Source organism: Narcine bancroftii, chromosome 3, assembly GCF_036971445.1.
Source record: "Narcine bancroftii isolate sNarBan1 chromosome 3, sNarBan1.hap1, whole genome shotgun sequence".
In the NCBI taxonomy this organism is placed as follows: domain Eukaryota; kingdom Metazoa; phylum Chordata; class Chondrichthyes; order Torpediniformes; family Narcinidae; genus Narcine; species Narcine bancroftii.
The window spans coordinates 221,510,263-221,525,077 of NC_091471.1; the positions used below are offsets into that span (position 1 = coordinate 221,510,263).

General features: G+C 40.6%; 1 protein-coding gene and 1 non-coding gene across 9 annotated transcripts in view; one reads left to right on the forward strand and one right to left on the reverse strand.

Moving 5' to 3' along the window:
- map9 (microtubule-associated protein 9) overlaps nucleotides 1-14,815 on the reverse strand; it is a 125,642-nt gene that overhangs the window by 90,898 nt on the left and 19,929 nt on the right. For 7 of the 8 annotated variants that reach the window (XR_011354186.1, XR_011354185.1, XR_011354184.1 and 4 more), the window contains 2 exons: nucleotides 12,234-12,455; nucleotides 1,489-1,694 (listed from right to left, as the gene is read on the reverse strand). Coding sequence is in view for 3 of the 8 variants with exons in the window: in XM_069926697.1 (XP_069782798.1) it covers nucleotides 1,489-1,694; nucleotides 12,234-12,455 (428 nt within the window). In the remaining 5 variants the exon portion in view is untranslated. Of the gene's footprint in view, nucleotides 1-1,488; nucleotides 1,695-11,886; nucleotides 11,985-12,233; nucleotides 12,456-14,815 lie in introns of those variants that run through there. The other variant, XR_011354187.1, reaches the window with a different exon arrangement.
- On the forward strand, nucleotides 8,559-8,665 carry LOC138759673 (U6 spliceosomal RNA). The gene has a single exon (XR_011355016.1). It is a non-coding gene; the product is annotated as a U6 spliceosomal RNA (small nuclear RNA).

Consider the following 14,815-nt stretch of genomic DNA (forward strand, 5'->3'; position numbering starts at 1 on the left):
GGGAAGAGGATCTTCTTCACTCAAGAGTCAGTGTCGAATGAGATGCAAGCAGAAATGGTGGATGTGGGTTTAATTTCAGCATTTAAGAGAAGATTGGATAGTTAAATTGATAGTATGGAGGGGTATTGTCCAAGTTTAGATCGATGGCACAAAGTGGAATAAGTAGTTTGGAATGGGCTCGATGGGGCGAAGTGCCTGTTTCAGTTCTGCAGTGTTCCATGGCTCCATGGATGTTGCCAGAATGGAAGGGTTGACTGGATAGGCTGAGGCTATTTTCCTTGGAGCAAAAGAGGTGAAGGGTGCCCTGAAGGATGTTTGTAAAATTGTGAGGAGCAAAGATGGGGAAGATATTTTTTTCCCCAAGGCAGGGGAGCCTAAATCTAGAGTGATTTCACCTTTCCTGTTTCTGACTTCCACCCATACTAACTCAGCGGACGATCCTTGCAGTGTCCTCCCTTTCTCCCTTTCTGCAACTGTGATACTATCCCTGATTAGCAATACTACACACCTTAATTTTCCTCCCTCCCTATTTGCACTATCTAAACCTGGGAACATCAAGCAGCTAACCTTGCCCTTACAATAGTTAAATCTCTGTAATAGCCAGAACACCACAATACTATTGTTGATCCATGTTCCAAGTTCATCTTACATTAAACATATTTCAATCTATCCAACTGCCTATTGATTGTCCTCCTAGTGGCATCCGCTCATTAAATCTACCTTTGCATTAATTCCCCTGTCCTTCTGTTTCCCGTCCTCCTGTCAATCTAGCTTCAACTCTCCCCAAAAGCTTGAGCCAACCTGCCAGCAAGGAGGTGTAATCTGTCCCTTTCACCAGAAGAGATCCCAATGATCCACTCATCTGAAACTCTGCAACTTACACCAACTCCTCAGCCATGCACTTATCAGCCATAACTTCCTATTCTTGCCCTCACTGGCAGATGACACAGGTAGCAATCAAAAGATTACTAGCCTTGAGGTTCTGCTTTCTAGCTCTCTTCCTAATTTCCTAAATTCACTCTTCAGAGCGAAAAGTTTAGAACTCTTCATTTGTCTTGGGCAAAATCATACCAACTACTTGCTGGATGACTGTGTGAGCTAAAATTAATTGACAGTCTACTGTCCATGATTTCACTTTCCTACCTGAGACATTTTAGTTGGATGCGTTACACAAGACTTTACCAAGTAACACTTACTCCTTTTGTTTTATATTCATAATTTATATTGGATATGTCAAATTAACTTTTCATCAAAATACCCATTAAGTTTAACATTGTAAATGAAGTGTTTTTCACGTTGTGCACACCCTCTTCAACTAGTTGGTAAAATCATGATAAACAATGCAATTTGTTGCAATTTGACAGTATATTAATAATAACTTGAACGATCAGAATTATCCACCATAATTTACTTTGTCCTCTCCTCAGCATCAATGTTAAAAATATACTTAGCATTATTCAGAAAAAAACCAGCTATTGCTTGTATTACCTCAGAACAAGGGGTTCTGGAGCATGCCTTCTGAGGAACTACTGAGGAATGTTTTGAACACGAAGTTGAATGGGATGAATTAAAAAGATTATTATTCTGATTCTCCAATTCATTGTCGCATGGAGGGTCACTTTCCTTTTTTCGAAGATTGTAGCGTGGTTTTGGTTTTGGAGATTCATCTGGAAAAGAACTCCTCATTTCTTTTTCTTCACAATAGCAGAAACAAAAAGAGAATGGAACAATTAGAGTCCATTCCGATTGTGATACTGACACGATAGCAATATATGGATATGAAGGACTGAGTGAAGATGAGGTTATGCAGCCAAATGGAGAGAGCAGGATTGCAAAATTTAAAATATTTCGAGAAATAAAGCATGTTGACAGGCCCTTCCTGCCCACCAGTCCATACCGAATAATTGTACCCATGTCCCATCTTTGGAAAATGGGAGAAAACTGGAGCACCCAGAGGAAAGCCACGTGGTCATGAAGAGACTGTACAAGCTCCTTACAGACAGCAGTGGATTTGAACCAGGGTTGTCGAGACTATAATAATGTTATGCTAATCATGGCACATTCTATGGCCAGTTTTGGTTGGAAAATCCAGCTTCCTTCCTTATATTAAACCCAGAAGAGGGTAGATTGAGGGTAGGTTAGATTGTGCTTGGATTGAGGTTTTTAAAGTTTTAATCTCTCTCCAAGATGTGATTCCACGTTGATTTCAACCAATTTTTTTTTAATTTGAAATTAATTCTGCTCCTCCACAATGATATTCCTGATAAATTGGAGGAAACCCAATTTCAGACCAAAATGTGTCATGTTATGCAATGCACCAAACATGAAATAAGATCTTTGCCAATGCTATAACAATACATAATATTATCATAATTAGGCAGTTCTATTTTAAGTGTAACTTCAAACTTTTATGATTTTGGGTAATGGTTGTAGAAGACGTCAGTAGTAAGGGAAAAACCTAACACCCAACCCTAACCAACCAACCAATTTTCCCTTGCAACCGCGCCTGCCTGTCCCACATTGGACTTGTCAGTCACCAACGAGCCTGCAGCAGACGTGGACATACCCCTCCATAAATCTTTGTCCGCGAAGCCAAGCCAAAGAACATCGTATGTACAGCCAAATATCCTTGATAGTATTAATATTTCACTTGAGCTTCTACCATTAATTCTTTTCATATTAGCTTGCTAAGTCTTCCCTGAAATCTATTTGCATAATTTTCAACTCCTCTCTGGAGGAGTGAGTTCCATATTCTGATGACTCTTTGAACGAACAAATGTCTTCTTAATTTCCCATTGATCATCTTGTATCACCTAACTACAGGAAAGATATTTATGAGGCAGAAAGAGTGCAGAGAAGATTTACTAGGATGTTGCCTGGACTTCAGGAACAGAGTGACAGGGAAAGGTTAAACAGGAGCGTAGAAGAACAAGGGGAGATTTGGAGGTATTTAAAATTATGAGAGGGATAGACAGAGTAAATGTAGATAGGGTTTTTCCACTGAGGGTAAGTGAGTTACAAACTAGAGAACGTGGGTTAAGGGGGAAAGAGGAAAAGTTTAGGGGGAAACTTCTTCACACAGAGAATAATGTAAATATGGAATAAGCTTCCAGCTGAAGTGATGAATGCAGGCTCAATTTTAATATTTAAGAAACATTTGGACAGGTACATGGATGGGGTGCCAATCAGTGGGACTAGGCATAAAAATGGCTCGGCACAGACTAGAAGAGCCAAAGGGGCCTGCTTCTGCGCTGTAATGTTCTATGGTGCTATATTGTTATATAATTAACTATAGTTATATTTTTCCTCAAATTGGAAAGAAATCTCTTCACATCTACATCCAGGAAACTTTTCATAATTTTAAAGGCACATAATAAGAGGACTTTAAATCTGTGAAATCACCGCTTTCTCTTGAAAGACAAAAGCGGTAAAGCCTGCTTATAGTGTATTCATGTCATACTTCTGGTATAATTTTTGCAAATTTTATCTCCTTGCTGCACCTGGTTTTCAATTCTAGCCTCAAGAAACAAACCAGAGTTTCTACACTTTTAAAGTGCAACTTAAATTTTAAATTTAGACATGCAGCGCAGTAACAGGACCCTGTCAGCCCATGGCACCCATTTGGTACGTTTTGAACAACAGGGGGAAACCCACGCAGATCATGGGGAAATCATACAAACACTGTACAGATAGAGCAAGTTCAAACCCTGGTCGCTGCCACCGTAAATGCATTGCGCTAACTTCTACATTAACTGTGCCGCCCCTTATGTTTGTGTTTGAAATTTTAATTTTCACGGACTATTTCACAAAATATATTTCATCCTTGCATAAATAGTCCTGCACATTCCTAACGGATTCATTTTTTGATAACTGCATTTGCAACAAGGAAAAGGTAAAATCCTAATATATTTCCAGATTTTTTTTTCCATTATGTACAGAAACATTTAAGCCTTCAATGGTATGTTTTATGAACTCATGATCACATATTCTCACATAGGCCATACAATAATATCATGAGTAATGGAGTGTAGTAGCACAGAAATGGGCCCATCTCAACAATGTTGACCAAAATTCCTTCCTGAGCGAGACCCATTTGCCTACATTTGGTCAATATTGCTTTTAACATTTCCTATCCATGAACCATCCAGACCCGGCAAAATAAATAGGCAAAATTTTTAAATTGACACCCCTCGCCTTAGTTCGCCAATTACGCACCACACAATCACAAGCAATTGGAAAATACCAGCATCTATTATTTACTTTGCAATTATTTGCAGAACAATGTTCAATTCCAGTCAGTCTTGAACATTGCACCTTCTTCAATTTTGAATTTTCTGTCTAATCTTTATGCCATAACTTTCATTCTTAATACTTCTCTGAATTTATCTCTCCACAAATATACTCCAGTCCCTTCATATATTACATTTCCTTAGTCTAATATTTTATACAGTAGAAACACCCTAGACTGTTGCAGCTGGCTCCTACAAGCTATGGCTCTTTAGAGACAAGAGTGCAGGAGAGGTTATAGCTGTCTGCAAGTTAGCTCAGAAAGAACACACTGTTCCCAGAAAAACCACACAAACACCAGTTGAGTGCAGTTAACACTGAGCTTTATTGGGCTCACAGCCCTGCTTTTATTCTCAAGATGAGGGGTGTGGTCAAAGCCCCCTCAGCACTGATTGGTGTATTTGCAATCCGCTTTCCTTGATTGGCCAGTTAGGGTCCCTTAATTGTGGCCAATTGGAGGGCAGCGCTGCGGGCCTTGTGCCACCTGCTGGATCATCGTGTTCATCCTTCATTTTGTTTGTGAGGCACCCCAAAGGGGCTGTGAGGGGCTGCCACACTGTACTGTTTCTGCATTGTTATTTTAAATGACATACATTTGAAAAAAGCGTCAATTAAGAGTGTAAAATGATCATCATATTTAATTACATCAATTAGGTGTAAAAAATTGCACCATTCTGAAAATTCTTCTCAGTGCTTTCTGTCAAAGGTCAAGCTTGTAGAGATGATGTATACAATTGCAAGAAAAATGATACAAAACTGATTTCCTGTATGGCAATGCCTAATTCAATCAAATAATTTCAAAGAATAACTGTTGTTAGGGGCTCAGAGACCAACTAGCTTTATGTCACAACAGTTTACTTTAGGAATGCAAGGGTCAAGATCATTCCAAAGTGGCAATAGGGCAATCAGAAGGGGGAGAGAGAGTAATCACCCAGTTGTCACATGACCAATGAACCACGTAAAGAACAGGTTGAGGTCCACAAGTTGAATTTGGGGAGCTGGGAGAAAAATTAAAATATTGGACCTCAAAGGTTGTGATCTAAGGATTACTACCTGTGCTGTATGATAATCAAAGTTGAAATAACAGGATCTTTAGGATGAATATATGATTGGAGCAGTGGTGTCGGAGTGAGTGATTCAGATTCCAAAGTCATTAGAGGTGGAACCAATACAAATCAGATGGTCTACAGCTGGGTAGCACTGCAATGAATATCCTAGTGGTGTTATTTTCTGGTGTTGATGGGGAAGTTTTAAACTTATATGGCAGGGATATGGCATAGTAATCTATGTACAAAGACCAAGGGAAGCAAAGCAAAAGTTAGAAAGGAGTAAAAGTGGACTGAAAAATCAAATGTAAAGGATAAGATTACGAGATTCTAAAAGGACAAAGAGTAGAAGAGCACCTCACCTCATCTGAATGCCCGTGGCATTTGAAACAATGCCAATAAACTTGTGGCACAAATCAGCACAAAGGGGTACGATTAAAGGCAATTACAGAAACATGGTTACAGGGTGGAGATGATTTAAAATTAAATATCCAGAAGTATCAAGTGGGAGAGTCTTGGACAAGATGGCACAACTTCAGGATTGAAGACCTTTCGGTTAGAATTTCTTCAGCAAGAGGAAATCTGTTGCCACAGGCAATTGTGGACGCCGTCATTGGGTATATTTAAGGCAGAGATTGATAGGTTCTTGATTAGCCAGCACATCAAAGGTTATGGGGAGAAGGCCAGGCAGTGGGGCTAGTAAAGGTTAAAATCTTGTGTTTTTGATTTGTAGTTAATTTTATGACTATCCCTTTAAGAAAAAAAAATGTTTGTAGTGTTACCATAGTTACTATGATGTTATAATATCTGGGCGTATAGGGAGCTTGCTTTCATTCTTTGAATAACCATGGAGAAGGCATAAGTATCGAAATACTTTCCTTTGAATTCATCTTATTTCATCTTAATCATCTATTAATTGTCTTATATCGTTATGCCTTTAAATATAGCCAAATGCTTTATCTATTATAAAATCTTGATGTGAAGTTATGCAAAATATTTATCCATTCTTATCAATGAATTAAAGCTATTTACAGCTGCATCTACAGAGTTTGATTTATTGGATTAATATAGTAATTAGTCAGGAGATTGAATTCAAGGGTAGCAAGATAATAATACAGCTCTATAAAATTCTGATTAGATCATATTTGGAGTGTTGTTTTCCTTTCTGGTCACCTCTTTGCAGGAATGCCATAGATGCTTTGGAGAGGGTGCAGAGGAGTTTTACCAGAAGATGCTTGGATTTGAGAGTATGTCAAATGAACAAAGGTTGAGAGAGCTAGGGTTTTTCTCTTTGCAGTGACAAAGGATGAGAGATTATTTTAATCGAGATAAGTAAGATTATGAGGGGCTGAGATCAGGTAGATAACCAGCACCCTTTACCTGGGGCAACAATAGCAAATACCAAAGGACATCGGTTTCAGGTGAGTGGAGGAAAATTTAGGGGAGATGTCAGAGGCAAATGTTTTGTTCAGAGAATGCCTGGAATGCATTGCTGTGGATGGTGGTGGAAACTGGTACAACAGGGACATTCAAAAGATAGGTACATGGATGTAGGAAAAAGAGGGATATGGGTGTGAGGCAGGCTAAAAAATAGATTGTCGTGAAGTAGTTGTAGATTGGTCGGCACGTCATTGTGGTTTGAAGGGCCTGTACTGTACCGTCACGTTTGAAAAAATGTATTGACATTGGGAGAGGGTCCTGAGAAGGTTAATGAAAGAGCAGATTTAACCCATGTATGATAAAGCCTTCATAAATAACTTGGATTTGAAACACTGACCATTCATTTTTCTCCTGTTGATGCTCTTTGACCTGCCGAGTTCCTCCAGCAGCATTTATTGGAGTACATTAGATCTTCCACTGATCATTTGCATCCAACTACAAAAGCAACTCTCTGCCATTTCAATTTTGGATCCATTTGGTAACTTGGGAGGATGCAATGGGGCTTCATCAAGTGGCACCTTTGGATAGCCAGGGACTGACTTGGGATAGTCAACATGGATTTGTGCATGATAGATCCTGTTTAATCAATCTTAATAGAATTTTTCGAGAAGGTAACCAGGAAGAAGGATGAAGGAAAGGCAGTGGATGTTGTCTATGTAGGCCTTTGACAAGCCTACATAGGAGGTTAGTCAGGAAGGCTCAGATGCTGTATATTCATGATGAGGTAGTAAACTGGACTCGACATTGGCTGGACGGGAGAAGCAAGAGAGTGGTGAGACTGGAGACCTGTGGCTCATGGCCTGCCCCAGGGATTGGTGCAGGGACCATTGTTGTTTGTCATCTATATTAACAATCTGGATGATAAAGTGGTAAATTGGATCAGTAGACACAAAGATTGGAGGTGTAGTAGACAGTGAGGAAGGTTTTCAAAGCTTGCAAAGGGATCTAGACCCGCTGGAAAAAGGGGCTGAAAAGTGGCAGATGGAATTTAATGCAGACAAATGTGAGGTGTTGCATTTTGGAAGGTCAAACCAAGAAAGGATATACATGGTAGATGCTAGGGCATTGAGGAGTGCGGAAGAACAGACAGATCAAGAAATACAGATATATAATTCCTTGAAATTGTTGTCACAGGTAGATTGGGTGTTCAAGAGAGCTTTGGCATATAGCATTCAAAAATCAAAGTATTGAGTATGGGAGTTGGGATGTTATGGTAAGTTGTGTAAGGCATTGTTGAGGCCAAATTTAGAATATTGTATGCTGTTTTGGATACCTAACTACAGGAAAGATAGCAATAAGATTGAAAGAGTGCAGAGAAGATTTACTGGGATATTTCCTGAACTTCAAGAACTGAGTTACAGGGAAAGATTAAACACATTAGGACTTTAATCCTTGGAGCATAATCAGATAGACACAGTAAATGTCGAGGAGCTTTTTTCTATTGAGGGTCGCTGAGATATAAATAAAAGAACATGGGTTAAGGGTGAAAAGGGAAAAGTTTAGGGGTAACATGATGGGGGAACTTCACAGAGAGAATGGTGGGAGTGTGGAATGAACAGCCAGCAGAAATAGTGAATGTGAGCTCAATTTTAACATTTAATAATCATTTAGACAGGTATATGGATAGTGGCATGGAGAGCTATGGACTGAGTGCAGGTCAGTAGGACAAGGCAGAAAAAGTTAGGTACAGATTAGAAGGGCAGAAGGCCTATTTCTGTGCTGTAACGTTCTATGGTTCTATCAAAGGTTCGCATGGTGGGAGGTCACTCAAGAATGTTCAGATGTGTGCTCGCTTCGGCAGCACATATACTAAAATTGGAACGATACAGAGAAGATTAGCATGGCCCCTGCGCAAGGATGGCCCACAAATTCGTGAAGCGTTCCATTTTTTAAAAAAAAAGTATGTTTAGATGCTCAGTATTCAAAATTGGATTAAATCTTCACTTTGCAGGAGAAGCCAGAGAGTGTTGATAGATGATTGCCTCTCTGTCTGGAGGCCTGTGACAATGCAAGTCATAGCCCAGCAATAATTCAATACATTGGAAGAACTGAGGAAAGGTTTGTCACAGTCTGCTCCAGAATTTGATACATTTGCAAAGACATTGGGATTTTACAAGGGAGAATCATTCTGACTGCTGGAGAGAAAACAGATCTTTGAAGCAGCTCTTGTGGCCAGCTATTCTGTGGAATTCAGAGCAAAGCATACTCTGTGAATGACTGGGTCTTTTCAGTGAATTGACCTGTGCCAGGAGGGTCTTTTTGGGAAGCAAAGTATTTCATTTTGGTTGTGACTAACAGCGAAGGTCACTTGGAGAGATTGTTTCATTTTAAGTGTGATGAGTAGTGAAGTTACTTGGAGAGATCGATGCCAGGGTCTTGGAAGCTTCATGTAAGCCCCCCACTTCAAGCCCTGTCAACAAAAGGACCAGAAGTGTTATGACCACAGCTCGTGTGGATGGACATTACTTTAAAGGCAACACAAGGAGAATTCGTGAGTCTGTAGCAGAAACAACTCCAGTCGCCCCATCAGTTCATCATTAATTCTGGGCATCAAATTTCAAAGGCCTACACTTCAACACTAAATTTAAAAGACTGAACTTTGAAGTCACCTTCTAGGTTTTGGCCTGGACTGTAATGGTTTGGGTATATTTCACACACAGAGTTGAGGATAGACTTAGTGTTAAGAATAGCTTAAGAGCCATGAGTATAGTTTAAGAGTAAGAAATAAAATTAGTGTTTTAAAATTAAACACTGTTAGTTCATTGCCATTGCTGCTCATTACGTGCGGTTCGTAACAAGTATATGAATCGTGATATGGTGAAGTTGTACAAGATAATACTCCAAATTTGGCCTCACCAACTTGTGCAGTTTTGGTCAAATTTAACTACAGGAAAGATATCAATAAAATAGAAAGAGTGCAGAGAAGATTTTTAAGGATGTTGCTTGTCCTTAAGGAACTGAGTTACAGAGAAAGGTTACAATCCACGTGGGGGTAGAACGGTTGGTCTAGCAGTTAACACAATGCTGTTACAGCACCAGCGATTGGGTCAGGGGCTCGAATCTTGTGCTCTCTCTAAGGAGCTTGTACATTCTCTTAGTGTCTTCGTGGTTTTCCTGGGGACTCCAGTTTCCTCCCACTTTTTGAAATGTATCTGGGGTTGTAGGCCAATTGGGTGGCACGGATGCATGGGCCAAAAAGGTTTGTTACCATAAAAATATATTTATTATCATTTGTTCATATTCCTATTAAAGATCCCACCAACAATCCATTAAATGTAACCATCCACCACTCATCTCTCATCACCAAGCCAAGAAACATCACCGCGATCTCATGCACCATTACCGGTCTCGTCCCTTGCAGTCATCTCCCTTCTGCAGCCTCTCACCTCATTGTTTCCCAACCTTGCGTTGCTGGTTCTATCTTCTACTCAAGGTCCACAAACCCAATTGTCCTGATAGACCCACTGTTTCCACATCCTCTGGCCCCACTGGACTGGTATCATCTTACTTTGAATCCATCTTGTCCAATCTACCTATATTCACGATACCCTCACATGCCCTTCATCACTTCAACATCTTCCAGTTCCCTGGACTCGACCGTCTCATTTTCACTCTGGATGTGCAACCTCATTCACCTCCTTTCTTTCTTTCTCCACAAAGAACTCAACCAGTCCCCCTTCACCACCCTCCTCCTCCACCTGCCTTGATACCACCCTTAATAACTTTTCCTTTGGCTCATCTCAAAGGAGTAGCTATAGATACAAACATGGGTCCCAGTTCTGTCTGCCTTTTTGATGGCCATATGGAGCAATCCATGATCCAAGCCTACACAAATAAGGCTCCTCAACTCTTCCTCTGCCACCTGAACCCATGGCGAGCTCGTCAACTTTTTCCACTTTCCTGCTAACTTTCGCCCTGAACTCAATTCACTTGATCCATCTCTGGAAACACTCTCCCCTTTCTTGTTTGCTCAGTCTCCATTTCAGGAGACCAACACTCTACAGATATTTTCTACAAACCTATCAACAGTCCTGTGAAGATTCTATTCCTTTCTCTCATTTCCTCTAAATCCTTTGGATCTGTTCCCAGGATGAGGTCTTCCATTCCAGATATCGAAGATGTCTTCCTTCTTCAAAAAATATAGCTTCTACTCTGTTTCAATCAACTCAATCCTTGCCCACAATACCTCTACTTCCCGCATATCTACCCTGGCCCCCTCCAACCCTAGATACAACAAGGACAGGATTCGCAAGTTATCCTCCACAATTTCTGCCAACTAAAATGTGATCCCACCACCAGATTTGTCTTCTCTGCATTCCAGTGTCCAATCCTCCTCCTTCATTCACACATCCCATCTCACTAATCACCCCCTTGGTATCATCCCCTGTGACTGCAAGAAATGTGACATTTGCAACCACATATCTTCCTTCACCACTATTCGTGGTCCCAAACAGTCCTTCACTTCAATTGTGAATCTGTAGGAGTCATCTACTGCATCTGGTGCTGCTGTTGTGGCCTCCTCTATATTGGAGATACTGAACACAGACTGGGAGATTGTTTCATTGAGTCCCTTCACTCTATTTGCTGCAATAACAGGGACCTCCCAGTGGCCAACCATTTTAATTCCACACTCCGTTCCAACAACGACGTGCCTCTCCGTGGTCTCATGAACTGCAAAACAGAGGCACTCTGCAAATTGAAGGAACAACACCTAATATTCTGTCTGGGCACTCTCCCACCAGTTGGTATTAACATTGATTTCTCTAGTTTCCATCAATTTCCTCTCCATCTCTTTCCCTATTCCTCTGTCCCCTTTCTTTCAGCTATCTACCCCTTCCTCTCTGCATTCAGAGCTACCCCCTTCTATCACTTTTCAATCTTTTTCTCCTCCACCCTCCCATCCATATCCACGTATGATCTCTTACCCGTTAACCTGTGCTCCTCCTCCTGCCCCTTCCTCCCTCCTGTCCTCACCTTTTTATTCAGGCGCTTGCCTGCTTTTTACCTACATCATAAATGGCTGAGGCCTTTACTTCCTATGGATTCTGCATGACCTGCTGAGTTTCTGCAGCCCGTTGTGTATTGCAATTTTGGATCCAGTTTGCCAACTCACCTCAGATCTCTTGTGCCTAAAGGTCCATTAAGGCTGAATGAAGACTTCTGTCAGCTGGTTGAGTCAATGACATCCATTTGCACTGTTGTTTAACACTGCTACATCAAGTTAATCAAATAAAACACAAGGTTTCTATTTCTGAAGGAGTATCATCAAATGAATAGACACATTCCAAACCATTGTAACATTTCAATCAGATCGATATTCCATACAAGAAGTTCAGAAACTTCTGTTTATTTTCAAATCATAACTCAAAAGAAGAGCGAGTCCACTGTCCCACAAAAACTTTTCAGAAGTTTCAGTGTATGTTGCATTAGATTTATGTCACGTTAATAAAATTCAGATACCTGTTGTTGGTAATCCTCTCATTCTGCGTTCTCTTGGTTTAGGGATGGGTAATTTTTCCTCATCATCTCCTACGTTGCTCTTTGCAAATTTCAGAAAAGATTGTGGGCTACTTTGGTCATTATAGGGGTGGTGGTCCATGTGTTTTTCTGTCATAGTTAAAGTATCAACTTCAGCATCATAACTTCTATTCTTCATAAAGATTCTTCTTGACTTCTCATTTTCTGTGAACATAAAAATGATTCACTGGTTTCCTTCTGCTCCCTGTTCTCAGTAAACTGCTGAAAAATTGCATCAGTTCTATATCAGCAATATGTCTGATATAGAACAGATCAGCCATTCTCAACCTTCTTTGGCTCTGGCCCCCTAAGGACTGTGCTCAAAGTTCATGGGCCCCCTTCTCAGTGAAGCAGTCAAGTTAGTTGGTTTCTTCCATACTTCTCTCCTACTGACTACATAAAAAAACTATGATTCCAGTCTGTGTGCCCCCTCCCCCCTCCCCTCCCCACCTTTAAATGTGCTGAGGTCCCTGTTGAGAATGGCTGGAATAGATTACATTTCAGATTTTCTTTTCACTTCAATATTCATCCACTTTAATGAGAATCAAAATGTTTCTAAACCCAATGATTTTATCCAGAATCATCACATAGGACAGGAAAGCATTGACAAGATCATTTTTTGCCGAACCAGAGGAAGGATCCAATGAGAATAGCTGCTTCAGTTTTATAGGTCTATTGTCAGCTAACAACTGCATCTGCTCCATCTCCAAATCATTGTGGAATTTCTGGAGTTATCCTTCCTTTGGCTTGGCTTCGCGGTCGAAGATTTATGGAGGGGTACATCCACGTCTGCTGCAGGCTCGTTGGTGACCGACAAAGTCCGATGCGGGACAGGCAGGCACGGTTGCAGCGGTTGCGAGGGAAAATTGGTGGGTTGGGGTTGGGTTTTTCCTCCTCTGTCTTTTGTCAGTGAGGTGATATCGCCTCCAACCGTGCATCTTGGCGCCTCACAGTTCAGCGGGCAGCAACCTCCTTTGAAGAGGACCGCAGAGCCCACGGAGTTATACAGCCTTGAAAAATAACATTATTGTTCACGTCAACAAAAACCTTCCACTTTACTGCTTTCTACAGGAGTAAAGGGCATCATCATACATGGTGACAAGAGAGTGAGACTCTTTAATGTTAAAACACAGAATACTGGAGAAGCTCAGCAGGTCCATACTTCTCCAGCATTCTGTGTTTTTACTTCAACCACGATCTCCACAGATTTTAGTGATTTACTTTTTTTTTTAATCATTACAATTTATTTTGTTTGTAAAATGGTGGTGAGATTTGCTCCTAAAATGGTGTGTGTTGTTGTTCTGGTTTTCATGCTAGAGACTGAATGTGATTAAGCTCGAGAGAGCGTAGAAAAGATTTGCAAAGTGGTTGATGGAACTTGATTAAGTACAGGATGTTGTGGTCTCTGCCTTGGAAATACTCACCCATTGATTCGTTACCCAGTACTAAATCTAGTATGGCCTCTCCACCAGTTGGCTTGTCCACACACTGTCAGAAATAATTTTTAGACACATCCCACAAAATCTGCCCCTTCTAAATCTATTGAACTGAGGAGGTCCCAGTGAGTATTCGGGAAATTAAAGCCTCCCATAACAATATCCTTGTAATTTTTGTATCATTCCAAAATCTGCCTACTTATTTGCTCCACTGGCATTGGTGAACAAATAGAATTATCCAAATGATCTAGGATCCAAATTATCCGATCCTATTCTGACTTTTACCCATATCTGTCGACAATCTCTCCACCATATCCTTCCTTTCTGCAAATATTATACTAGGCTTGATTAGCATTGCCACTCTTCTACCCATCCCTTTTACTCCCCTACCCATCCTTTTTCAAACATCTAAACCCCATATTATGAAGCCATTCTGTCATGACCTGATCCATCTTCCCACTCAGCCCCACTCTCCGGCTTTCTCCCCATATCCCTGGATGCCCTGACTCATCAACAAGTTTCACAGTCTCACAACTTGAGGAATTTTTTTTTAATCTCTATTTTAAATTGACACCCTTTTATCCTGAAGTTGTGCCCTCTTGACTTAGACTCCTCTACCATGGGAAAACAACCTTTGCATCTCCAAGTCTTGAATTTTCTCCCCATTTAAATAATAGACTGCCCATCTATTTCTTCTACCAAAGTGCTTGACCATACACTTTACAACAGTGATTCTCAACCTTAATCTTTCCACTCACATACCACTTTAAATATTTCCTATTCCATCGGTGTACTGTGATTAGTAAAGGATTGTTTAAAGTGGGATGTGGGTGGAAAGTTTGAAAACCACTATTTTAATCGTACCTAATTGACTCCAAAGGAAATGGGCCAATGACAATTTTTCTCAAGCCAAATATTTCAGTAACAATTGGGTCTGGAGCAGTGATTCTCAACCTTCCCTTCCCTTGGTCTGTTAGTGGAAAGAATAAGGTCGAGAACCACTGCTTTCCAACATTGTACTTCATCTGCCCCCTCTTTCCCCATTCTCCAAATCTATCCAATTCTCTCTGCAGCCTTTCTGCATCCTCA